We start from the raw sequence: 27,519 nt of genomic DNA, 5'->3' as shown, positions 1-27,519 counted from the left end.
GCTGTGAGAGTGAACCAAAACAGTAAAGTTGTGAGCCATAACAGCAAAACAATGAGTTGAATGAAGATAAAACTCCATACAGCTGGAACTGCAGAGCCGAGGGATAATTATCTGTGGTTTAGTCACTACAAGCAACGTCTTTCACATTATACACGCTCATTTGATTCATCATTAATATAAAACTTTTGATTAGTGCTGCTTTGACCGACAGATTGAGGTTCTTGGCGAGGTGTCTTGGAAATTTCCACAGCACATTCATGTTTCCCAGAGAGTGAACCCTTTCCCAAAATGTCAACTTTACACAGGATATCTCATAATGTAATAGGCAGATTGACATGAAATTTTCTCATCACATTCATTCTCTGTAGTGACAGATCCACTGTATTTGAGTGAACCCAATGACCTTTCATCTAGCACAACCCTCCGGATAAACATTTTATCTTTAACCCTAATGGTTCATAAAGCTCTAAGAATAAAATGACAACTTTTAGTCTTAACCACAGCGTTTGTGTCCTCTGCACAATACACAGGAAAACTGATGTTACAGTGTCGGTGTTTTTCGCCGTTTATGATGATTTTCTGTTTCCACCTTTGCGACTGTTGTCAAAGCCGAGTATTTCCCCTCGCCATGATGTAACTAGTGAACCAGGAAGTGTGTAGGAAAGAAACCATCTGTCCCAGCTGTTTAGAAGCAAGATGAGCTGGACAGACTGTGACCTCTGACCTTCCCCATTGTTCACCTCGCAGTGTGCAGGGACACGAGTTCTTCACCTTTCTTTGTTCAGGGGCGTATTGTCTTCACCTCAGTGTGACTGAGAGTCAACATGTGTGCTACTTTTAGCTCTTCAGTGTCCCTTAGTTCCTATGTGTCACACGGTTCCTTCCATGGATAATAAAACCTGGGCGTCTAGCCTTAGTTACTGTATTGTCACCAGTCAAGCTATTTCAGTCTATTTTATTGCAGCATCTAAGTATCATCAGTTCACAGCTCCATACAGCTGATGATTGTTTGATCTGTGGCTACTTAACTGAACATTTAAGGTTTTCTTTGTGTGCTATTTTTAAAATCACCTATTGAAGACTCAGACTTAAGGAAAAGTTGCAAGTACTTTGTTTTCATATATATACACAATGTAATCCTAGAGCCTGTAAACTCTGCTATAATCCTGCCCCACTGGCAGCTTTACCCTCTCACAAACATCTTGACATTCTGAGCTACAGAAACTCACTTTTTGTACTTCAGGCTGTGTTTGCTTTGGCACTGCAGTCACCTGAGAATGTCGTAAAATCGACTAGAATCAAGGGCAGCAGGAAAACAGAGCGGGCCTGCAGCTACACTACCCGTTACCCAAGCAGACTTCAGCTGGAGGACGCAGGTAGAAATGAAAAGTGAGACATAAAGTAAATGCCTCAGTCTATCCTTATGTTCTGTAGTGAATACGCATAAGTGAATACAATTTGATGGAGAGAGACTGTGACCAGTAAGCTGGCCTGGAATCCAAAAAATACACAACCGAGCCAGCTGACAAACACAGGAAGCAGCCTGTGTGTTGCTGCATGTTTCCATAGAATATGGACATGCAAAATGACTGCAGAACTGGTTATGATTTATCCATACAAATAAGAGTTGTGTAAGTCTATAGTAGATGGTAATTTCCCTCTCTCAGATTTGAGGGGGAAAAAACAACTTGAAAGCTGCCCAACCCAATTTCTACTCAAAACAGCTCCATCAAAGCAAAAAAAGTACTCCCTCCTACAAAGCTGCCTTGCTCCGTTTTATCTTGTGTACTGTATATGGGTAAAAACAACCATCTTAAAGTAAGTAAGTAAGTAAGTAACAGCTGTAAGTAAAAATAAGTTATACGTTTAAAAAATTTGCTTCAAACCAAGCCAAGCAGCTCTATGAGGATGTGCTTGGGCAAAGTGGTGCGTTGAGCTAAATACTAAATAAGCATGCTAATATGCTTGCAATAAAAATATTAGCATGTTTGGCAGTTTAAATGTTTACTACGGTTACCATCTTAGTTTAGTGTATCTTTTTTGCCAGATGTGTTGGGAATGTCAATAGTTGGCTCTTAACCAAACTGGACAAAATGAAATTCTGACTTAATGTCAGTACTAGATGAAAAATCTGAGGATAAAAATAAAAATAGCAATTCATCCTAATTTATCATCAATTATTGCAAGCCATACAACATCTGAACGGATGCTGTCAGCCTGCTGTCCCTAGAGGAAAAGTCTATAAGATCAGTTATCTGGGAATCATGAATATATGTGTCTCAATCCATCAAGCACGTGTCATAGATATTTCACTCCTCTGCTGGTAGCACTAGATGAAAAGTAAGATCTTAAAAGTCAAGGGAAAATCTAATGGCAACCCATCCAGTATTTGTCAAGATATTTCAGTATGGACGAAAGTGGTGGACCGACCAACCGTCCACAATACCAAGTCTAGTGCCACACCACTAATGTGACAACTAAAAATCAGAAAGACAAAGATCATGGCCCTAAATTTAGCCAAAAACACTCCTGTGAAAACTATTCTCATCCATGCAATGTGGAGAAAAAAAACATATTTTTAAAGGGTTTATATTGGGTTTCATTGGTCCTGTCCAAAATGAACCTGCTCAACCTATGAAGGAGATTTGACTATAAATCAGATATAGAGATACTGTAAACAATAAACTGGACACAGGGGACCAACTGCTTATTCATTGTACCTATGTGTCAAGGAAGTCAAGGACCTCAATGAATGATATGAAACCAAACCAGACTGCAAACAAGAGTGTGTGCATATGCACATAAACACACACACAAACTTCACTGAGTAATGTAGTATATAGTTTTGATGTCCAGTCGACAACAGCTTCCACACATCTGTGGAAAATATGTTTAGCACTTGAACGCTTTGAAGCCAAGATATTATAGCCGTTACCCAGACAAGCTAATGTTTTATCCAGCTCTTTTATCCTCCTTCCCCTTTATGTCCCCCTCTCTCTGTCTCTTTCTCACAGCTGTTAAGTATGGTCCTTCCATGTAACCCTGTAACCCAAGGTACCTGTAGCTCATCACTTAGCAACGCTAGTAACTATTTTGCTGAAATATGCAAAGAAAAAATCTCTAAATTTTAAGTCGCCCCTTTAAGATTTTTCTCCAGTAATTCCATCTGCACCCAGTTAGATGTAGCTCTCATGCTAATCCTCTTAGCCTTATTCCCAACAGATGACTGAGGCTCTCCACAGCTGCCATTCATGTTATATGGTTCTGCATTATTTCATTCAGCCCACCAGTTTGTAAATAGTGCCCCGAATGTAAGAAGGAAATTAGGTTATTCCATGCATACAGCAGGTCATAAGGTCACCAACACACCTTAAAGTTTATCAGATTTGTCAAATATTTCATATGAATGTGTACATTAAGGGAAAAGTAATGTAACCTTTGAAATCTACTTTATTTGTTAATTCAGGGCATTTCAGTTTTCTTCTTTTCAAAGTAACGGAAAAAACTTAAAGATTAGGGATTTGTAAAATAATTTCAGGGTTTAATTAAGCATTAATTAGAGGCATTTTAAGGAATTGTTTTTCATAATTGCTTGTGTTTTTTGCTGTTACTAGAGCTCAGCATTTAACTCTGCAAGTTTGAAGGTATAATATGTTATTATTCCACATTAAAATGTCTAAAAACAACTAGACCTATGTTATATTATTATATTTAGTTGAGTTGTGTACTTAGATTATCCCAAATGTTTCCAACAATTTTCAAACCCAGAGAAATCTGTAATTTAATCAAAATAACGGACCATTTCATTTGGTTGCCTGTCAATGGCATCATACCTCCTCTACCAAAGAGTAAACACGCACAAGATGCATACGGCGGCGCTGTGTTTGTCCGCTACAATGGCGTCTACCAAAGAGTAACTTACACACATACAAGATAATACATCGGCGTTATGGTTGTTCCACAGAAACTGTTATAAATTGACTTTTATCCAGTTTAAAGCCACATTTTCATGATAAATTTAGGTCGCTTTTAACTATCTTTTAGCCGGTAGAAGGATTTTAGTCATTGGACGTCTGGATCTTAAGTTATCAGAGAAATAAACTGGGCAAACGTTAGCAGCAGCTCGGCTAACAGCCCCTCCAGGAAGTCCGGTGGTCACCAAACATCGTCGGAGAAATATTGATTTTTTAGGTGAAACAGATTTAATTAGTATTTTTAACGATTTTAATCTGCGTGTACGTTTGTTTTTGGATAGGAGGAGACCTCTGCGAATAATTCGGCTCCCGGGAGAAACCTGCCGAACGTCTGGATCTTACGTTGTAAGAGAAATAAACCGAACAAGTGTTAGCAGTAGCTCGGCTAACAGCCCGTACCGGACGTCCGGTGGTCGCCGTACATCGTCGGAGAAACACTGATTTTTTTAGGTGAAACAGCTTTATTTAGTGTTTTTACCTGTAATCTCCAGGTCCGTTTGTTCTAGAGAGGAGGATGCCTCCGCGAGTATTTCGGCTCCCAGTAAAGACATCCCGAATGATTAACACTGCAGTAATCCTATCCCAGTGAAGCTGGTTATTAACGATGAAGACAACAACTCCCATGATCCCTTGCTACTTCAAACCGTCATCACACTCCGTCTTTTGTTATTGTTTTGATTGAGAGACCCCTAGCGGCTGAAATTACATATTGTGTGTTTAAGGCTATATTTATACCAACTGAAATTAAGTGATGTCACCCATTGGTTAGTAAACTGCCGTTTTGTGGCCTCTGGTTAAGCGATTTGGAGCCAGAAGTGACCATATTTGGACGAGAGGGTGGAACTGACCATAGCGTTAGCTGCTAGCTTGGTTAGCACGGTGCATTTACTTAATATATGGTTAACAGTGATAATGCTAATGCTAATGCTAATTTCCGCTAGCAAAAAACAGGCCTAAAACCATTAAAACAAAATGTACTCACCGGAAAAACTGAACATTCGACTCCTTAGTGGGTCTTTTATCACAACCAAACGATGAAAAAGACTTATGGGTGACCAAAATTTTACAATTAGTCGCCGTTGTCGCCGTGGTAGCGACTTGTCAATCACAACGTAGCCACGCCCTAAAACATAGGCTGCTTCATCATCTATTTTATTCTAAAGGGGGCCATAATTTACTAAATGAACATCATGTTGCATTGAAGAAGATTTGATACTAGCGATTCATTGGGAAACTGTTTAGTGAGGTAATAAATCAAGTGAAAAGTGAGGTAATTTTCTCATAGACTTCCATACAATCGGACTTCTCTTTGCAGCCAGTGGAGTTGCCCCCTGCTGGCCATTACAAAGAATGCAGGTTTGAGGCACCTGCGCATTGGCTTCACTTTTCAGACCGGGAGCCATCCGCTTCGTCAGTATTGATCAGCAATCCTACAGCCTCATGTCAAGGTCCCACTGTATCCTGTGTCTCCAAAAGTACAGCATTATGTGAAAAAAAATCATCAACCCTTACACTTATAGCGTCTGAGGATAGGAATTTCCCTAGGGACTCAAAGAGATATTGTCTTCCTTTGTGCTCTCATGGTTGCCTGGAGCAACGAAACATGACAACAGTCAGCATCCTCCCTCCTTGCAGCCTGACCTTTTTCACTGGAAACTCTGAAGGTCACTCATGCGGTCCCTGAAACACACCCTCCTTTGATAAACCACCAGCCAAGGAGGAGCTTGCAGACTGAACAGGGGGTTCGGTTCAAGGGAGCTTTAAATTGAACAAGAATATGATTGTCTGTCTCCGCAGCGAGCTCTTATCTGCAGGCCTAAGCACTAATCATCCTGACAGGACGCTTCAGTGGGACAGGAGCAGCCATTTTAGATCGGGAACACACAAAGCAGCACGTACAGTCATGAATTATGCATGATAGGAACACAGGCGTTACGGTAAATTACACATCTTAGTGCTGCTGTGATGTCATCAGCCACCAATAGGGGATCTCACTGTGAGTCATGTTGTTACGTGGTTTATCAGCAATGACAAAGAGGGGGGGTTTTTGTTTAGGTGTGTCTGTGGATGGTGGAGTATATTAATGATGTCATCATAAAAATACAAGGGACAGATTTCCTGTAATACATAGAAAATATGGAAAAAGATCAGTACCTATATTTTATTATATATTTACATTTTCTGTAAATTGTAATATTTATCATGTGTAAAACCAGTTTACATGTGAGAAAGATTATTATGGTGGAAAATGCCTTTTTTTAAAATATCAGAATCACACCTAAAAAAAACTACGATGTGTAATGTGTCTGTAATTGTTGAATGTAATCTCCTCCTCATATCCTTACAATCCTAAATTCCCAAAACTGAGGACATGACCTCAGTGTCCTTAATGATAGCTATTACTCTGATACCGACGTGACATCCAAATGCACTTATTTCAGGGCATTCAAATAAATTCTTATTTCATACTTGGCCCACTGACTAAGCTAAAGGTCTAGAATTCCCTAGCCTTCATGATAAATTACACAATTCATTGTAAGAGCTCGGCAAACTTGGGTCCTGCGTAATTATTGTAGGAATAGTTCAAGCATACAGTTGGGACATGTGCTTATTTGCTTTCTTTCCCAGAGCAAGATGAGAAGAACACCAACATCATATCTGTTTGTCAAGTACAGAGCTGGAGACATGACATGGTTAGACTAACATGGCATAAAGACAAGAAGCAGGGAAGACAGCTAACCTGGCTCTGTCAAAAAAAAAAGAAGTGCCAACTGACACCTTTAAAGTTCATACAAAAGCTCCATACACAAACAGAAATGTGAAACCATAATTTCTTTGTTTATAGTCTTTATGCTAAGCTAAGCTAACCACGTCCTGGACTACAGAGGCCGTGCCACATCATGGCTCCACATCCATACTTAACGCCCAGATATAACACTGATAATCCGTAACTCAGAATGTTGTTTCAACAAGCTGCTCAGCACAAACACAGAGGTAATATCCAGCAGCTAATAAAGCATCTACTGTGATCTGCTGACTCCTGTTCTGTCTCACTCTTCCACACAAGCACGATGCGTGCAACAAAAATGATAACAGTTGAGTTGCAGAGCTTTACTTTTCCAACCTCACCATCATGTACAATGTGTCAACAGAAAGAGAGATGCGTGATATCCATGGCTGTCTGAGCAATATCTGTGTTGAGAGGTGTATAAATAAATGTATTCTTCGAACAGACAGTCATGATTTTATTGTTGAGTGTCCTTATCTCATTTGTTTCGTGATTTGTGTGGCTTGACTGCTGTAACACAGTTAGTTTCCCTTTGGGATTGAGATGAGAAGATATCTTTCAGTGCAGACATGGTTAGCCTCGCTAAGCATAAAGATTTGAAGCAGGGGAAACAGCTAGCCTTGCTCTGTCCTAAGTTCAAAATTACATCTAACAACACCTGTAAAGCTCACTAATTAGCATAAATTTTGCTTGCTGAATATGTAAATAAATAGAAATGTAAGAACAATTGTAGTTTTAGAAGGCAGTAACATGCTGAAATGGTAAGACAAGTTATTAGTTAGCCTTGTAGGCTAATTATGCTAACTACCCTAGCTCAAACCTTTTAACAGTATTAATCTATCCATCCATCTATGTTGTTGCACAAAAGAACTATCAGGCTTTTGTAAATCAAATTAAAGATGTGCATTAAACAGTGTATTAAAATTTACCAGCCACAATTAAAGGGTAAATCAAGGTTTTCCTGTCGGTAAGCCACAGCTGAGTGAAACCAATGATTAGCTAAATGAAGCGTTTATAGTAAAATTATTAGATGCCTATATGCAATGTGACAGTCATTCAACATAAAGATTCCCATGATCAGCCGCAGCAAGGAAAACTGAGGTCAACTTAGATCAATTATGTCCCATCATTTGAACCTTTGCTCCTCAGCTGTCTGTTCCGCGTGACGCTAATGAAGAGCCAACATGACAATCAGAGGACAGGCTATCTTCTGGACACAGCAATTAGAAAGAAGAGTTATTGTGATTTTAAAGTCAGTGTGTGGAAGGAGGAATTCTATAAAGAAGATCCCATTGTAGTTCATAACCTGAAAGGATGCAAGTGTATGGTCAGGGTTGATAGCCATGCATGTACACTGTATGTGGTCATTTGATGTAACCAGTGCTGAAGCTGTGTTGTGCTCCTGCAGACAGCTGAGTGGTTCAAGCAGGAACAAGTGAGCTCCCTGCTGGTGAATGAACAACATGGAAAAGAGAATAACATAAAAAAGGGGAATACAAAGACTCATGAGAGTACATAAGGAATAATAGTCTTGTGACAATAGTAATGTGCAAAACTTCATGAAGTATGTTGAAATGCAAACTGCAAACCAGAAAGTTACTGGTTCCAAGTACAGCCCTGAGTCTGGTTTTTACCAGGAAATTATATTTACATGGAGCTCCCTGCATCATTCTGACATTTCTTCCAGATTTCTGATGATCTGTTTCAGTGCTGGTATGTCTTTGACCTCTCTACATACAGCCACTTTCTCTCAAACTTTCTCTAGGATGACCTATGATCTGATCTACAGCACCAGTCAAATGTTTGGACACATTTCCTCATTCAAGAGAATGGGAAGATGTGTCCAAACTTTTGACTGGTACTGTACATATTTCTGATCTGCCACCACTCTAATTAAAAACACATTAAACCTCACTGAACCACCAGTGAGTCATGAAAACTCTGATGCTGTGCAGCCAAACATTGTTCAAACCCACAAAGCTGTATTTATTTTAAATTCTAGTTTCCAAAGATAACAAATATTTAAACTGAACTTTTGGAGAAATGTGTACAAGACATCTACAATATCCATTTGTTGCAGTCATAAAAGCCTCGGTGATGACTTTTTACTGATAGCTGATTCACAATATGTATGACTCTGTCAAACAGTGTGAACAAGATACATTTCTCCTCCCTCAAAACTGGGGGTAGGAAGCTACTTAAGAGGGGTAAAGGGAGAAAGTGTATGAGGTGATTTGGTTTGGTTAAGGCACAAATACTACTTGACTAATACTGCTAAGTCTATTGAGTACTGTAGCAGTTCTGGAAGTTTTGTTCATATCACATAATTGTCATCAGCTGTTGTTGTGGAACTGTAAATTCCCCATTTTTTTAAAAATTTCTTGTAATATGATAGAAAGCTCCAGAACAGGTACTACATTAAATGGACCTTGGTAAGATTATTTTGTCAACTGATGTTTCCATGATCAAGAATGAACCTTTATGATCAATTTTTAATCCAACATGGAGGAGTAGACTTTAAAGAGCTCAGAGAACAAAAAAACTTGCATGTCTGCATTTCCATGACAACTCCAACTGCAGAGTGAGATCAAAGCTCCAGTACAGTTCTGTGGTGAGAATATTTATTTTGTCAGCTATATAAATATTGATATGAAGATAAGTTGTGTATGTGTGTGTACTATATATTTGGTGCAGATCAGTTATGTGTGCTCAGTGTAGTGTGTGGTATTGTAAGACTATAATACAATTGAGAAATACACATTAATCTCCACCCACATCCAGCGTTAAGGACACTTTGATACAGCTGCAAACATTTCTAGCAGCATCCTGCATGAGCCTGGTTCCCCAATAAATCAATTCAGGACCACTTGATTGGCGGAAGCCAGCTCAGTTTCCATAGAAACGCTCTGCACAAGCCTGCCTTCGCCCTCCCCTTCCTATGTGATGCAGAAAGTGCAGTGATGGAGGATGCCGTGCAATAGTCTCCAGCGTGGCACATTAACCTACTTCCCCACCAGCCGTGGAAAAAAAAAAGACAGACCCGGACGCAGAACAGGAGAGGAGGAGGAAAGAGGATGGAAGGACGAGGAAGGGAGGGAAGGAAAGGGAGAGGAAAGAATGGCGGAGAGGGAGATGGGCAGAAAGGATGGAGAAGGATGCGTGGGAGAGAAGGAGGAACTGTGGAGATGCAGAGAAGAAGGAGAAGGGATAAAAAAAATGGAGTCAGGGAGGAAAGTGGAAAGAAAGAGGAGCAAAGGAGAGATGCAAGGTGGTGGCAAAAAAAAGGAGAGAGGGGGAGAAAAAAGGTGACAGGAGGATAGAAAATTGGTTATAGGTAGGATGTGATTGCAAATCTATGAAATGTTTAAATCTTTTAAATGAAAAATGGTGCTATTAATAGGATTGCTAGTCATTCACCAGCATAAACACATAATTACACTAATAAGTACTGAGAGCCATAATCACATTAAAGATCTGTAAAGGATGCTTGCTAAAAAATCCTGGTCTCAGCAAATATTCACTCAAATTAATCAATCATCATCACAAATCTCATTAACAATTAATGTATGCTGCAAAATAGAGAATCACTCGACAATGTGAAATGCAATTAAATGACACCATTTTATCTGATACAAGCTGGAAAACCTCCAGAAAGAACCAACAGCGATCAAACTCAATGATTCCCCTCTTATTCCCTGATGACACACTTCTCCTCTGCCCATGTGCAGAGCATCCCTCTGCATCCCCCTTCACTCCGTGGTCCTGATGAGAGGATGGAGATCCCCTGCCTCTCTTTCATCTGATTCTCTTTTTTTTTTTTTATTTTCAAGCAATTCAAATTTCTTCATTTAAAAGATACTGATAACACATCCTCCACCATGCACACAACTGGGAATATTCCAAGAGAAGAGGACTCTACCATGCATTTTCCCCCAAAGGAGACAGTCTTGAAAACGAAAGCTCTTCTTGTGTTAAGCATCGGAAGGTGTGAAAGATGAGAAAGTCGAATAAGAGGAGAAATGTGATGACTTACCGACATGTGTGATGACACACTGCACCCTCTGTAGCAGCTCCTGGACCGACATCTCGTCTTCTCTCAGCCAGCACAGCATCTCAGGGTGTGGGTCGCATCCACTCTCGTCTCCTCTCTCACGCCGCTCTCTCTCTCTCTCTCTCTGCTGCCACGCCTCCTTCTCCGCACCCTTCCTTCCCCGAAGATCTCCCCTCTTTTTGCTCCCTAATCCAATTCTCCCTCCCGGGTCTCCTTTTTCTTCCTCAGCCTTCCTTCCTCTCTGCTGCTTCTTGTTTCTAATTCTTCCTTCTATCTTTCCTTGATTTTTCTAATGTCGAGTCTCTCCTCTCCTTCATCACAGCTTCCCCGAAGCAAAACAATCACAAAGCCTAAGGATGATAATGATGGTGCCACTCCCATGCAAAACAGTGACTCTGTCAATAAAATGGTTAGCTCAGGCAGGCATTCAGTCAACCAGGTATAGATGATATGAAAAGATAATATAACAGGCAGAGGCTCAGTCTTTCAGTGAATAGTCAGTCACTCAGCTAGTCATGCAGTGAACAAAATAACAAGTTAATTTGTCTGCCAGCAGCCAGACAATAAACAGCATAGCCAGTCTGTCAATAAGTAAATAAAGGAGACAATTAGTTTGTCAACCCTCCAGTCAGCAAACTAGACAGTGGGTGAAAACGGAGCCCAAAAATCAGCAAAGAAAGGAGCCAGTTTGTCAGTAAATAGGTAACTCTGTGAGCAAAATAGCCAGTGAGTCATTAGGTAAAAAAAAAAAAAACAGCCTGTCAGTCAACAAAACATCAGCCACCAGGACAGTTCAGTCCAGTTCATGATGCTGTCAGACAAATCCCAACAATTAAAAGAAGCCTCCAAGTCAAAACCACAACGATCCTCACAGCCCAAAAAAAAAAAGAAAAGGAATTCCAAAATTTTTCAGGACTCAGGTTGCCAAACCAACCAAGAACAAAAGAAAATATGCTCCTCCGGAAGTGGGTATAAAATTTTTGATTTATTTTTTTTTTTTCTGTGAGTCTATACTCCACCTACAGAATAGGATGCTCCTCAGGCTCTGAATGGGAAAACACTGCTGCTACTGCTTTGATGATGCTCTGTTTGCTCTAATAAAGAAGCTGAGTCACGAAGAGGGAAAACGAATCAGAGGGCTGCTATACCTGCCTGCAGGGCGGAGAGAGAGACACAGAAACAGAGAGGAGGGTGGATGGTGTGTGTGTGTGTGTCTGTGTATGTGTGGGGGTAGGGGGGGAGGGGGGGGGGTTAATAGGTCTGTGAGAGAAATCCTGGGCTGTCCATGGATTGGAGCTAATAGAATATTGTTTGATCCACAAACTGAAATATTCCCTGATTTTATTAGATATAGGGTATAGGGAGAGCAAATGATGAATAAAACACACTTAAATCAACATTATACACAATAGGCTATTCTGAGTCTGTTAAAAGACAATACCCTTTCTGATTTCACTCATAATTATCTCAAGCAAAACAAATCAATAGCCTCCACCCATCATTTGTCATTCATGCTCCTGGTGCCTGGGTTCATTCAGCGTTACCAGAGGCCGCTCCGCTGATCCTGCTCCACATTTTGATGAAAGCAAACAATTGCAGGCAGGGACATTCGCATCCCTCCATGAGCCTATGGCCCCTGGGACCGTGGAGATTGCCTAGGAGACAACCATTAGCCAGAGACATCTGCGCTCAGCCTCACCCCTGCCACTCACTTATCTTCACTCTGCCAGCCAATTACAGGCTCTGCTGAAGGCTTTCAGACAACAGAAACATGCAGCATCAATGGCATGGCAGCTGCTAGACAAAGCTGAGTGTAATCCTGGGCAATGTGTGATGCATGCAGTGTGTTCATTCATTCATTCAAGAACTTTTGTTGTTTTGTGTGAACATTTTTGACTTAGTAACAGTGAATTTTGCTCTTCGTAGATTGCAATTTCATAAATAGGTGGCAAAATGCTGATGATTAATTTAATTTTTATCACTATCATATAAGCAAACAGTTGAAGAAATACTGTGCACTGACAAAGCAGACTTTTATCACATTATAAAAAAAATCCCATCATCATCTACTTCAATATAAACTGGTAAGCTGAAACAATAAATTCCTAGGCATCATAGCCGGAAAGGAGAGGAAAGGAGAGGAGAGGAGAAACAGAAAAGAAAGAAGGATGGGAGGAGACGTAAGCGACAAAAGGAGGGGCAGGACTTACTCCAGCATCCGCAACATCGGATTGGATACCACGAAATGACGTCGGCGGAAGTTAACTTCACCAGAGCGGGAAAACAGCCTGCTGCTAATACACATGTCAACAACAGCACTGTGTCTGGTCCTGAAACTGTTGGATAATACAAGCAATATCATAGTTGGGGCCGTCGCATACAGCGACTCCGACTGCGGGATATTTAGGACATAGCTTGGCTTAACAGCAGCTGTTACATCAGGTAAGCGACATGCGTCTGTCTGCAAAATTAAGAGCTAACAACTGTCACGGTTAGCTAACTTAATAATAAACAGGCTAGCGGCTGTGATACACTTGCTGTTTCAGCTAAGTAAGCTTATTATTGTTAGCGTGCTCGTTACTATCAAACTAAGCCACAGTTGATTCCCTCGCAAGTAAGTTAAGATTTCTTACGACAACAATCGCCAGTCTCTTCTCTGTACTAACTTCAGAAACGCATTTTCATTCGTCTCACAACTAACATTAACATGGCTGCACACCTTGGAGTAAATTAACGTAATATTATTTAAAACTCCATCAACTCCGTTCTTCGGTGTCAACCATTAACGTTATTGTTTGGCGAAATAGCTAACGTTAGCATGTTGATTCGTTGAAGTTAACCCTAAAGCTAATGTTGAATGAATACAATAGAGCTAACCTACATCAGACTGACGTAACAATGTGACAAAAAAACATATATGCTGATACTTTATTGTAAGAAACTAACTATACTGATGCTATAACGCTAACGTTATTTGGAGACAAGCGACACTTCATGAACTTGACGCTTTTTTGGAATGCAGTTGACGTCACTTACGCATCCCAGATCACGTATTTACGTTGTTCCTAATCTTTGTAATTTGGCATTTTGACTGTAGTCTCTCAACTAAGGTAATTTTGATGTAATGTGTGTATCTGTGTCTCATCTCTATGTTTGTTTGTCCCTGGCTGCCTTTACTTAGGGCAGGAGGAATCATGCACGCCTTTTTGAAAGGAGCAACTGTTCAGACCACCAGAACTCAGAAAGACAAGACAGCAGCAGGGCCCAGCACAGAGAAGAAAGCCAGGCCTATCCCATGGGTAGAAAAATAGTAAGTGTGAACCACAAAGATGTACTGTTAGTAAGCCAACATGCTAGACACATTTTGTACATTTCATTTCATTCTCTTCAATTTAAAATTAAAAATTTAAACCTGTAGCAGCTCTTCTCAATTAGAATAATATATTTTACATATTTATTGTAAAGTTCTTTCTTTCTTTTATATATTATTTAGGATTATTTAATTTTATGTATATTTTGACTGTTAGGCCACATTCAGACCAAATCTGGCAATGCGTGAAAAACAGCAGTCTTCCCATTCATTTGAATGGGGGCAGTGTGTTTATGCTGTGAGGGCGCAGCGGTCGTCCGGCAAAAAAGTTGAACCAGGCTGAACTTTTGCTGGAACGCAACATGATCCGATATCCGACAAGCACGCCATGTTGGCCAATCAAGTAAGCGGGCGATCAGAGCAAAGACACCCACGGGAAGAAGAACCTTGTTTACCATGTAGAACTGTAGCATTACACTGTTTACTGAGGAACTGTGGAGATGGAAGAGAGACTCATCACCACCGTGATGACCTTTCCAGGGCTGTACTACCCTGCCGTTAGGGAGTACAAAGACATAAATCGCCATGCACTCGCTTGGTGTTGTATCGGGCTAAAGGTCGTAATTTCTGTTTAGTATTTCTATTTGTGCTATGATCAGATACATCACACAAATGGGCCGTGTAGTGACAAGCTCACACCCTCGCATGGCAGTGCTGCATTGCCGGATTTAGTCTGAACGTGGACCTTATGCACCACAACACCAAGGCAAATTTCTTGTACGTGCCAACCTGCTTGGCAGTGAACCTGGTTCTGTGTTTCTGTAAATCTCAGCAGGCCAAAGTGTGTGGATGAGGTGGCCTTTCAGGAAGAGGTGGTAGCAGTGCTGAAGAAGTCACTGGAAGGAGCAGATGTAAGTATCAGGCTCTCATCATGATAGCTCTTACATGGTGTCAGTATTTTACAGCCAACACTCTGTATCCCAGGTGCTAACTTTGTGTATCATCTATCCAGTAGCAAAGCATCATTTATAGAGCTGTGACGACCACCTCTCACACATCTTTTAAATCCGTCGTTACGGCTATGACCAGGAACCAAACTGATAACACTATATACATGACTAGAGCTGTCAGACCATACAGCTCCATGAACTTATATGATGATTTTCTAATACAATGCTTTTAAATGTAAAGATACTCACTTATCCCTTGTGGCATCTAATCCAGATGGTTTCATAGTGACATGTGCCTCTGAAATCTCTGTAGCCTGAAAGTTATTCCAATCATAATTATAATGAGCTAAATTGTTTGACATATTTTGTAAAATTGACACAAAATAATAATTTTAATTCCTTTAGGTTAGCAGTGTTTCTTTTGGTATGTTTACTCTTTAGAATTTAGAGTTGAATAGTTTGGGTTTACCCAACTATCATATTTATTGATAATATGGTAATTTATGTTAATGAAGGAACATGTCAGGCAGTACAACAGTGTGGCTCATTGATGTGTTTTTAAAAGTTTGTGGACATCAATGGAGCTCGATGACACAGAGGAATAAGATATATCAGGCTTAGATACACACACACAATACTTGTTAGTAGATCACTTGGCTCTGCACATGAGATTTGTTGACATTAAGAAAATATAGAAAATCAGTTATATTCTTTAAATCTGAGCTCAAGACGTGTAAAAAAAAAAAAAAAGCATGATATTTACCATCACAACTAGTTTGTAAACGAACCATCGTCTAACATGTTGTCACTTCCTACCTTGTTGCTTTAATATGACACATTCAAGGGACATAGCATTTTAAGTCAAGGTAATTTAATCCCTTGTGCTACTCAACTCCAAAGAACTCCCAGTGATGGTCAAACTCCTGGAGAGGATGTGGAGTTGTCTGAATTGCTGACAGGGTGGTGGATGTGGTGTGAGGAGCTTATCCAAATCGAGGGTCAAAGGATGGGTGTTGTAAACTGGGCAGATTGTAAAATCCTTTGAGGCAAATTTCTGATTTGTGATATTGGGCTATATTAATAAAACTGACTTGACATGACATGTAACTTTGAAGATATTTCTTAATCTGACAAAGTACTGTGATGGGTTTTGGGTTTTTTTACATATATTTATGTATTTGTTTTTCTTCCTTTCTGCACCTCCTTAGAGAAAAATTAACTTAACATTCTTAACAACAATATAGCTATAAAACAATAATGTTGCAACAATATAAAGACAACACTTACCAAACCAGTACACGAACAAAGACAAACATCAACATCAAAAAAACATGCAGTCTTTCCACATCGTCCCACAAAGCAAGGAGAGGCTGAGTCTCAACAACGTTTGTGTTTCAATTTCAGCTTCCCAACTTGCTCTTCTACGGCCCTCCCGGTACAGGAAAGACCTCCACCATCTTAGCCGCTGCCAGAGAACTTTACGGGTAAGTTGATGACGTTGTGGGTAAGAAGCAGACATTTCAACTGCTTGCATTTCCACAGACTTCTGTCAGTTACCCTCTTTTTTTTTTGTTTGTTTGTTTTTTAATTCGATCATTCTCCTGTTTTCTATTCATGGATTCGCCTCTTGCATAAACCCCCTCCTCCTCCTCCTCCTCCTCCTCCTCCTCCTCCTCCTTCACTTTCACTCTCTCCTCTAGTCCAGAGCTGTACAGGCAGAGGGTGCTGGAGCTCAACGCCTCCGATGAACGAGGCATCCAGGTCGTCAGGGAGAAGGTCAAGAACTTTGCTCAGCTCACTGTGGCCGGGACTCGCTCAGAGTGAGTCAATATAGAGTCCACATGTTCATGTTCTAATAGAGGGCAGTTTTCCTGATTGTTGCTCTGTCTGTAACAACCATCTGAACTCAAAGGGGACATAACGTGATTTTCTGTCACTTATATACTAATAATAACGTCAGATGTCTATGTTAAATATCATGTAAAGATATTCCAGTCGAGCCCCAGAATAAAAATATGGACCCGGAAAAGTCCTGAACATATTCTCTTTAAAACCCTTCATTTGTCTGGAAGAATTGATTCCGGCGTATATTCCAGTGGCTGTGTTGTGCTGTGTTTGTAGTGGGAAGCCATGTCCTCCTTTCAAGATCATCATCCTGGATGAGGCCGACTCCATGACAGGACCAGCTCAGGCCTCTCTCAGACGGATCATGGAGAAGGAGTCCCGCACCACCCGCTTCTGTCTCATCTGTAACTACATCAGCAGGTCAGGCTGACTGATCACACTCATCAACACACAAAAAAAAAACACACACTCTGTTTCATCAATACTGACCCTGGTGTGTGTGTGTTTGTGTGTGTCTTGTAGGATCATCGAGCCCCTGACCTCCAGATGTTCCAAGTTTCGCTTCAAGCCTCTAGCCAATCAAATCCAAGAGGAGCGTCTGCTGGATATTTGTGAGAAGGAGAAGCTCAAGTACACGAAAGAGGTAAAAGCCACGGAATACGATGGTGTTGTTGCAATGTCGACCTGTAGGGAGTGAAGAAGTTTAGAATTACGGCTGAAATACACCAAACACAGACAGGACATGTCACATAGGTGAGGCGGAGCAGAGTTTTTTTTACCTGCTGCACAGAGTCTGTCTTTGTAGCATGTGGTTGCATGCCAGCCATTGAGTGATAATGCAATTGGTTATACAGGGTTTGGAAGCGTAGGCTGTAGGTGTTTCTATCAGCCACCACATAAAGAAAACAACTACATGCATAATTAGCACAATTCAGCTTTTTATTGCCAATGCATTTGCTAACATCCTAAATATTTTTTCCTTTGTTTATATAAGATATTTGTGGATTCATTGCAAAAAATCCATTAAGTTTTAAATAAACAAAACAAAGTAGGGCAACAATGATTATTTTTATTGTTATTAATCAGCTGATTATTTTCTTGATTTTTATCAGAATAACAGTCCAAAACCCAAATACACTCACAGAGCAATTTATTAGGAACACCTGTACATCCGTGTCAGAAAGGTGATAATTCTACTTTGTTTATTATTGGGATCATAGTATGTGGTGGTGTAATGGACTGCATTATATAGACTATATAGTGTAATATATTGTCTAACTAAACCAACCAAACACTAAACCTGCACCTTTAAGAGAGGTAAATAATAAATAAAAACTTTTAAAACATGCCCATCTGGTTTCAAGTGCATCCTGCCTAGTTCAGTTGATTTAATCTCTTTAGTGCAATGAACCAGTGTTGGGGAAAGTTGTTCTACAGCTGACACCTTTTCTACATTGGATACATTTCAGTCACACTTTTCAGCTGTCTTAACGTATGTCTGATGAAACATTTTGAACCAGTGCTGCTACAGAGTAACTGCTCCGGCTTCATGCATGCAGCTGTAACCCGAAGAATCTTTTTCTTTCTCCCAGAGTATAGCAGCGTTGGTGAAGGTGTCTGAAGGAGACCTGCGGAAAGCCATCACCTTCCTCCAGAGCGCCGCCCGCCTCACCGTTGACAAGGAGATCTCAGAGCACGCTGTCATCGAAATAGCTGGGGTGAGACGTACTCCTTTGTGTGCTGATGACGGATGCTATCAACTACAGTCCAGACAAAGATCCTGTACACTTTGCCTGACTGAATGACTCTTACAGGTCGTCCCTCCCAAGATGATTGACAGCTTGCTTAACGTCTGCTTTAAAGGAACGTTTGAGAAGCTAGAGGTTGCAGTCAGGGTAGGTACTCAGACATGACCGTGATTTATCCCTGTGTTTGTTACACATCAAAGAGTTCTGCCTCACTCCCTGCACATCTGAATCTCTTCTGTCAGAAAATGGTGGATGAAGGCTACGCAGCCACACAGATCCTGAGTCAGCTCCATGAGTCTATAATAGAGCAGGACCTGAATGACAAGCAGAAGTCAGCCATCACAGAAAAAATGGCGGTAAGTGACCTGATGCAGTATTGACATGCTACAAGTTAACTGAGGATTATTTGTTTGTTTGGTTTTTTTTTTGTATTGTAATGTGACTCAACTCATCAATATCATATTTGGAGCAGCCACTTGTTGCTGTACAGATACTCATCCAGTGTTGCAGCTATAAAAAAAAAGAGAAGAGAAAAAAGTGGATATTGTAGATATGAAGATTTGTGGGGATAAAATATAATGTGATTGTACCTTTTAAACTGGCTATTTTATCATATGATTGATCAAGCTGCTCTGCTCACAGGCTGCAGAAGAAGTGTTTTGGACATTGTAAAGGGGAACATTTACATCCAAAGATACTGAGCAAAAAGTCATAATATTACAAGAATAGCCTATAATTAGTCTTTTGCAAGAAAAAGTAATGAGTATTTTATACAGTAGATGGACTATCAGGAGATGCTAAAACATGCACATATAATCTCATCAACCCAATCTAATCGTAACACATTGTTCAACATTTAGTTCTTGAAACATAACAAACCTTTTCTTTAAATACAATGACTATATTCTTTTAAAATTATTACTTTATTCTTGATTTTTTTTTTCTTTTCTTGAAATTCTAACTAAATTAACTTAGTTTTTTAATAACTTTTCTTAAAATACTTCTTTCCTCTTACAGTGACACTATTACTCCACTGCACATAGAAAACATCCAGATGTTTCAGTTGGCTTTTCAATTCATAATTTCACTACATGAAAGAAAGCCAAAATTGTGGATATTTTAGGATATAGGATATTTTATTTTTTATGCGTCCATATATTTAAAATCGATCATAAAAACCATTGTATACTATTTTTTTCATTGTTCGGTTATTTTTCTTCAAATTAAAATGTGTCTGCTCATTTTACATAACTGCACTTTTGCACATTAGTCTTTTATTATGTGAAGTCAGAAGACTGTGGCCTTAAACATCAGGTGTACAGTATGTTAAACTCCACACACAGTGCCCTCTAGTGGCCATTAGTTGATTTCTGCAAGTCACAGCAGCAGTTCAAGCTGCAGCTGAGCATTAAACACAGCACAGCTTCTGGGTACAAAATGCTTGGGTTCAAGAGTTGTGATTCATTGAAGACAATACAGGTTTAATTTCATTTTACAAATCTTGTAAACTGAAGCTTAGCTGATAGAATAGCAACAGCACAAGTTTCTTTTGTCCTTAGTTCTTTTAAAAGTTAACTTTTTGGAGACCACTACCTTATAAATCTTCACTTTGTGTTTGTGTTTTGTTGCTTCAGGTGGTGGATAAGTGCCTGGCCGACGGTGCAGATGAGTACTTGCAGATGTTGAGTCTGTGTTCAGTCATCATGCAGCAGGCCTCCCAGAACAACTGAAACTCCACAGCAGCATCTCCTCTCCAGAGAGAGTACTCCTCCGGCAGGACCAACAGCACTTCACTCACATTCAGCCGAGTTTGTTCAGTTGAAGGTGGAGATGTCACTTTGCTGGTGGAATACCAGTTGATGTTCGCTGTTATAGACCAGACCTGTGAAAGGATTTCCCTCTGTACTCAATCAGAGAGTCTTCTCCCACTGAGATGAGCACTTCATATGCAACAAACCTCAGTTGGTGTCAAACCACCCATCAGAAGTCTCTTTCTTCCTTGTCATTCATGTAATCACTGGCCAATAGAACTTTGTATACTTATTTTGCATTTTGGAAAGTAATAAATAGTTGTTTTTTCATTCCAGTGTTTATTTCTTTGAAGTCTTTACTCATAATAAGGGCATAGGCTAAATCCACAGCAAGAGTAATTCAAAAAATGCAAATGTATCATCTAACAGAGTCCTTCAAGATGTTGAAGCCCATCATATGGTTTTCAAAGTCCCAAAACTATCACCACTTCAGCATCTTGAGTATGCTTTGATATTTGCTCCACAAGTATCCCTCCTCCAGGCATCAGATTTACACAAGGACTACATTAATGTTAATCCTTTATTAAGTTTAACTATGTGAAAATTACTTTCTCCTGCCATGCACATCTTGGGACAATTTGCTTTTATTTCTGTCTTAATACAAAGTCAGTTCATTTAATGAGCAAACGACTTGGAAATTAAATTAAGTTAGTAGTCACAATTATATTAATAAATACAGAGACCCTCAGCAGAATAAACAGTCAATGTCCAACAAAGAGGTATAAACTGGGCCTCGCTTCAGACCCACTACCAACGTAACCACTCACCAGTCCTTCACACATTTAGTGGTGTAAACTGAAGTACTTCACCTGTTTATATTGCTATAAGTATATATCATGTTATTTAATAATAGCAGCAGCACCAACAGTTATCATGACATTGCATTACAGTGAATATTATAGGAAGATGATACTCTTCAGTTGGACCCCATGTTTCAATGAAGTCTTGTAATCTACCTTGCCAGGTAAAAGATTTTTTCCAAATTGATCACATGATTGATCGAGTCTTTACAGGTTGGTATAATGGAGTTAACTCAACCCAGTTGGTCATGATAATGTTTTGTGTTACCATTATTACAACGGCTTTCTGTAAGTAGGGGAAACAATAACAGTAACACGACAACCAAGATTCAAACAGTCTAAGTAGAGAAGATGAAGAATACCATTTATTAATAACTATAATATTTACAATTACACAAAGGCTGTCAAAATGGGGGAAGATGGGGCAAAAGTAGAGGTGCCGAAGTAAAGTAAATCAATAGAACAAAACTTGGCCTAAAAATTATATCTGAAAACAAAACAAAAACAGAAGACCTAACTTGCCAGTGAAATGTCAGTGAAAGTGTAAATGGTACCTAAACTTACCTAATGTCCCTAACCTCCCACTACATACCTTTTATTTTCTTGTAACAACAGCTCATATGGACAAGTCAAGACCAGAGAATAAAATGGCCACACTTCTTCTTTGGGTTGGCAACCAGCTTATAGGTGCATTACCAACACCTACTGGACTGGAATGTAGAACAGTAGATAAGCAGAAACAAAAAAAATTCTCTTTACTAGACAGTTTAAAAAAAAAATGAAAATTTTCAAACAAGATATCCTTATTGCTTGATACTAGCAAGTGTTTACAGACTCTCTGCAATTATTACATTGAATTGGTTGTTTTCTTCCACCTATTGGAGTGCTAATAGTATTCTTAATAATTTGACTAATTATACTGACAGATGGTCTGTCATTCTCTTTATAACAGCTACCTTACATTGTTGGACGAAAAATGTTGAACCTGTGTGTGAATATGAATACTTTTTCCAGAAAATTTTGATCAACATAATTTTGTACTATTGGCCATGCCGGTACCAGTTTAGGCTTTTGATTTGTTTTTTTGCTGTAGATTTATATCTATTGAAGGCATAATGAATCTCCAGAGAGGGCCTCACTCTTGAGTTCTGCTCTTTTGTAAAGGGCTCTGGATAATGAAATGGAACCAATGAGTTCCATTGGACCATCAGCTGACTGGCAGGACTGGAAAGGATTACAAAGGAGGAAAATCAGCACAGATTTTGAATCCTATAGAGCTGGTTGATTTTCAGTATTGTCGGTGATAAATCGCTAGCCCATGCCCACAGGACATGGATGGGGGTGGGAGTGGGAAAGAATGGAACGTAGTTAGCAGGAATTGACCTAAAAGAGAAGACTGTGACAAAGGGGGAGAGAACTCCCAAGATGATTAACATCCATCTGCATAATGTTTTAGATTATGAAATTAATTTATATATTGTTACGATCCCTCCCTTTCTGCCTGCAGTGGTTTGGCCACTTCCTGCAGGAGCTGGAAGTCAGGGTGGGTTGTTTAGGTAATGCAGTGACACCTGGGTAGGCCTCCACCAAGGCTATAAATGCCAGTCTGATCTCATTGTCTTTCTCTCTCTCTCTCCTAGGCTCCATATCTCTCTTGGTTTTGGCTTTTGTTTTGGCTTTTGTTTTCCTGCATTTAACAGTAGCATACACACACCCACACACACCTCACACATTCCATTCACTACCGATGCAGTTACTCTCCACATCTCATGCCTTTTGTAAATTTTTTTGCTCTGTTTTGCTTACAACTCTCTCCATGTGCTTGAGTCCAAGATGGATTGAGTAATGTGAACTATACTTCTTAATTTGTGGTCACATGATTACTTTTGTTTATGGTTACCTAGATAAAGGGAGTGGCTCATTTTACCCACTGGCTCTATTTACCCCGTTCTCCCCTGTGTATGAGGTTTAAGTAGTAGATGGACAGGGCTGTATTAAGCACATCTTTGTATGGTTTAAGGTATAGTCCAGTCTATCTGTGGTTTGACCCAGGGAAAATTGCAATAGTAATCATTCAAGGTTTTAAGTGATCCTTAGAGACATCCAAATATCATATTAAAAGTATACTAGTATATTATATATACTTAGGGGATCCAGATAAATTCAGGGGTTGAAATTTGGGGCTTTCATGTCACAGTGTATCTCTGATTCTGAATTTGCTATTTTCATGTAATTTATGTCTATACATTGGTTTTCTAGGGTGTTCTTTCACATACAACCATCAGATATGACCTGTTCTGAATTTATATGTGCACTTTGGGGGTACCCTCATACCCTTATATTATCATTGAATGTTCTGCACATCCAAATTTGTCTTGGGGGGGGGGGGGGGGGGGGGGTGATTAGCAGCCACTCATTTCTCCGTTCTCTGTGTCTCTGTTTAGGGTCGTCAGGTTAGGCTAACCCATTGTTGCTAACTTCGGAGCTAACCTCCTTCATTTTCCAGCACTTGGGGAAACGACAGACGTGACTTTTTTGGTCTTGACAAGCTGCAGCATTTATTAACTGACACACTGTAGTCTGTACTGTACATTTACTGCCAGATTGACAACTTACTGCTAAACTTTTCCTCTGCTCCGCTCGCAATCACCGTCACTTTTCTGACCTTCACTCTGTCATAGCAACAGCGAAGATTTTGAAAGAAAGGCATGGATGGGCAACAGTACGATGTGCAGGGCACACTCTCAACTTGGTTGTACAAAGCTCTCTTAAGATCCACCAAGCTTTCTCCAAGTGTGTGGCTGCTGTGAGATGCCTTGTTGAACATTTTAAGAAGACTGAACTGGCATGCACCAAGTTGAAGAAGCAGAAGCAAATGGGCGCCGAGACAAACATGCTGGTGCAAGATGTATGTACACGCTGGAACAGCACCTGTCAGATGTTGTCCAGGCTGCTAGAACAAAGATGGCCAGTGACTGCTACACTCTCTTACCAAGCAGTGACTCAGAGAGGGAAACACTACATTGATCTCAAGCCTGAACAGTGGAACCTGATTGAGGAGCTGAGCCAGGTCCTTGAACCCTTTGAAACAGCTACAGTGTTTCTGAGCGGACAGCAATATGTTACACTCTCTGCACTTCCACAGCTAGTGCACAAACTTAAGAGCAACATACAGAGTCCAGATCTTGATACTGCAGCGCTGAGGTCATTCCATGCTCATGTGACAGAACAGATCACAGCAAGATGGCAAGGACTGAGTTTACACCTGAATGTCCAAACATCACCCTGCTTGCTGCTGCTCTGGATCCCAGGTTTCAAAAACTGAAGTTCTAGCCTGCTGACCAAGTATTCAAGGTCCAAAGCATAGTACAAACTATGGCAAATGAGGCAGCCCGCTGCAAGTGAAAATGGAGCATCCATTATTTCGTTGTCACAACTATTCCACAGATCATGGTGTATTTCGGAGAACATCCCCTGTCCAAGACGGAGAATCCACTATCATGGTAGAAAATGAATGCAGCACGCTATCCAACACTGGCAAAGCTGGCAAAGACCTTGCGGTGTAGTCCGGCCACATTCATGCCATCAGAGCATCTGTTTTCAGCAGCAGGAAACATTGCTTCAAAGCGCAGGGCAAGCCATAGTTCTGAGCGTGTTGACATGCTCGCCTTTCTTCATTGCAATCACGTGCTCCTTTAAAGACTTACACACACACATGTCGAGAGAGAGACATTTAAGGAGGTATAGCCTATTCTCATGAATATATTGGCTTAAAGCACTCAACAAAAATGTGTGAAACTATGCATGCATGGACTCTTGTTCCAAGTTCCTGTCCATGCGTCCGTAAAGGCTTATTTATTTATTTTGATGTATGCCTTAGTTTTGATAGTTTTTTAAAAAAGTAATTAGAAAGTAATTTATTGTTATTTGTTTTTGTATCTCAGAAAATGCTTTCTTTAAAACCCAGAATGTATGGCACTCAAATGCACTTAATTCATTTCAGTCAACTTTATTGTCATTGTTCACAGTACAAGTACAGACAGAGAAAAAATGGGTTATAATTAAATGTTTATTTTTGATAGAAAATATTTTAGTATGTATTGCATAATATGCATTTAAAAAATAAAAATGTTGATTTTTCTGAAAAAGGAAACCAATTAGTTGTTCATTTTAAGAGACCTGTCTTATTTCCTCTTGTATATTTACTATTGTTCTGTAATTAAGCAAAATTCCGTTTTATCCAATTACTCGATTCATTGATGGAATTTTTGGTAGAATAATCAATTACTAAAATATTTGATAGCTCCAGCCCTAGCTGTGACTCTGCTCACAAACACTCTCAGCCTGCTATCTAAGGAATACTACATTGCATTGCCAGTTAAATTTTTAAAATTCTAATGCTCAAATTTAGCATGCAGGCTGTAGCACTGATCACTCAGGCTCAAGCCTTTTTTTAAACATTTTTAAATTTGTTGATGGACCTTCCACACATTGCTTCTTAAATGGTCAGGAGTGGTAATATCTGTGGTAATCTTAAACGTGAGATTGTAATTCAGATAGAGTCAGACTCAGAAAACTTTATTGACTGGACTACAGTGCTCCTCTCAGTCATTTGTCATTCTGGCGGGACAGGCTTTGGAGCAAAGCACACTGCTTGTACTTCAAGACATTTTTTTATCTTTGACATTAACTACCCCAAGCAATGTGCTCCTGCATGGGACTTCATCCATAAAATGGTCTACGAAAGGGGAGGAAATGAGTCCACAACTGTGAAATTTCTACATACAGCAAGTAGAGACTAGAGGACTTGATCTTTTTTTTGCTGCTGCCCATTGGCTCAGACTAGTTCTACGTATCTCTGGTTACTGGCGTTTAATAATGCCCACTTAAAAGTCAAAAACAATTTTTTTTTTGTTTGTTTTGACAGTAATGGTTATGTGCATGTTGTCATGTAGAAATGCTGTTGTTGATTCAAGTGTTATAGAGTTTATGAACTGAAAACAGTCATGAATTTCTTATGGCTTTTTGAAAAATAAATGTTTCTAAAATTCCAACATTGTTTAAAAGTGTGTTATTTATTGCATATATGTATGACTTGCATTACCAAACATGGATGTAATTTGTAATAGGCCAGTATATCAAAGTAATTTAACTGTTAACCAGACATGTAGTCTATTGAAATGATTTTTTTTACAGATTTTACTGTAATGAAACATGAAAATAATAATAACCAATTTACGAGGTAGAATGAACCCAACATTCTAGTTAATATGAACCAGCATTTGGATTGAATATTCAACACATCTTGCTGGGTTAAATTAACTCAGTGTGTGGTTGGTCCAATAGTTACCCAGCGGTGTAGTTGAAAACTACCCAGATTGGGTTGTTTTCAACATTTTTTAGGGTGCAGACACAGGTTTGATCAGTCATTTCTTTAAGTGTGTGTAGTGTTGTATGTAATGTGATTACTTCTGAAGTTCTTATACATTATATCCCTGTCCTGTCCCGTCCCATCCACCTGCCGACCACAGCAAGCCACTTTTTATACTTTTCTTTATCTGTTTCAAATAACTGTGTGGATAATATTGGCCATACTGGAGAACTCCACGTCTCAACTGCACTAAGACCAGGCACGGACTAGCAATCTGGCAATTTGGGCAAATGCCAGATGGGGTGGCCCACCACCAATGTGGGAAAAAAAATTCAACCTGCTGGGCGTGGCTCACTTGATGTTGGAACTGCCCATCTGACTGGGGGTTACATGGCCCCAGTCGTCAATAGGCTACCTATATTGTAAGGCAGGTGCAGGAAGTGCTACCGACGTCCTGCCCACACCTCTTCATGTGTATGCGTCCATCCATGTAATGTCAGAGGTCAAGCGGAAAATAATCAAATCAAGTCAGAAAGAGTGGAGTTTGAATCAAAATTAAGGCTAGCCTGTACAAATGAATAAAGGTCCCAGGAAGCAAAAAGGTGGAGCGGAAAAGGTCAGAGAGAAAAAGAAAATCTTGAGGCTGATGCTTAAAACTTAATGTTTTAAGTTAAAAGCAACAACAAGTTAATATCGATGCCACTGCCATGCAAAATCCTGTTAGCGTTAGCATGCCTAGCTGCTGTGCAGTGTTGCATATTTAGCAACTTTGTCACTAGATTTTTAGGACTTTTCAGACCCCTTTTTCAATTTTTTTTTTCCAAAAAAGCACCTAGCAACAAATCTAATGACTTTTTGGACATCCTTAGCT

At 39.8% G+C, this 27,519-nt stretch overlaps 2 protein-coding genes across 12 annotated transcripts in view; one reads left to right on the top strand and one right to left on the bottom strand.

Annotated features, from left to right (window-relative positions):
* Positions 1-13,102, bottom strand: part of mcf2l2 (MCF.2 cell line derived transforming sequence-like 2) — a 157,936-nt gene extending 144,834 nt beyond the window's left edge. For 2 of the 10 annotated variants that reach the window (XM_042415847.1, XM_042415848.1), the window contains exon 1: positions 10,796-11,997. In XM_042415847.1, the coding sequence (XP_042271781.1) occupies positions 10,796-10,874 (79 nt within the window). In that variant the 5' untranslated portion in view covers positions 10,875-11,997. Of the gene's footprint in view, positions 1-4,452; positions 4,560-4,956; positions 5,217-10,795; positions 11,999-13,023 lie in introns of those variants that run through there. The other 8 variants (XM_042415850.1, XM_042415849.1, XM_042415841.1 and 5 more) reach the window with 7 other exon arrangements.
* rfc4 (replication factor C (activator 1) 4) lies at positions 13,093-20,747 on the top strand. 2 transcript variants are annotated; one of them, XM_042415856.1, is made up of 11 exons: positions 13,093-13,255; positions 14,000-14,123; positions 14,956-15,034; positions 16,478-16,557; positions 16,774-16,893; positions 17,195-17,338; positions 17,441-17,561; positions 18,511-18,636; positions 18,733-18,813; positions 18,909-19,022; positions 20,301-20,747. In XM_042415856.1, exons 2-11 carry the CDS (start codon positions 14,008-14,010, stop codon positions 20,394-20,396), a joined length of 1,077 nt encoding a protein of 358 aa, XP_042271790.1. In that variant the 5' UTR covers positions 13,093-13,255; positions 14,000-14,007; the 3' UTR covers positions 20,397-20,747. The 2 variants fall into 2 exon arrangements, with proteins under 2 accessions (XP_042271790.1, XP_042271789.1); XM_042415855.1 differs by having other exon boundaries at positions 13,094-13,255; positions 13,995-14,123.
* The last annotated feature ends 6,772 nt before the right edge of the window (positions 20,748-27,519 follow it).

This window comes from Thunnus maccoyii, chromosome 7 (assembly GCF_910596095.1).
Source record: "Thunnus maccoyii chromosome 7, fThuMac1.1, whole genome shotgun sequence".
Lineage (NCBI taxonomy): Eukaryota > Metazoa > Chordata > Actinopteri > Scombriformes > Scombridae > Thunnus > Thunnus maccoyii.
Note: the sequence above shows the minus strand (reverse complement) of the source record. Positions and strands in the feature narration are given on the sequence as shown.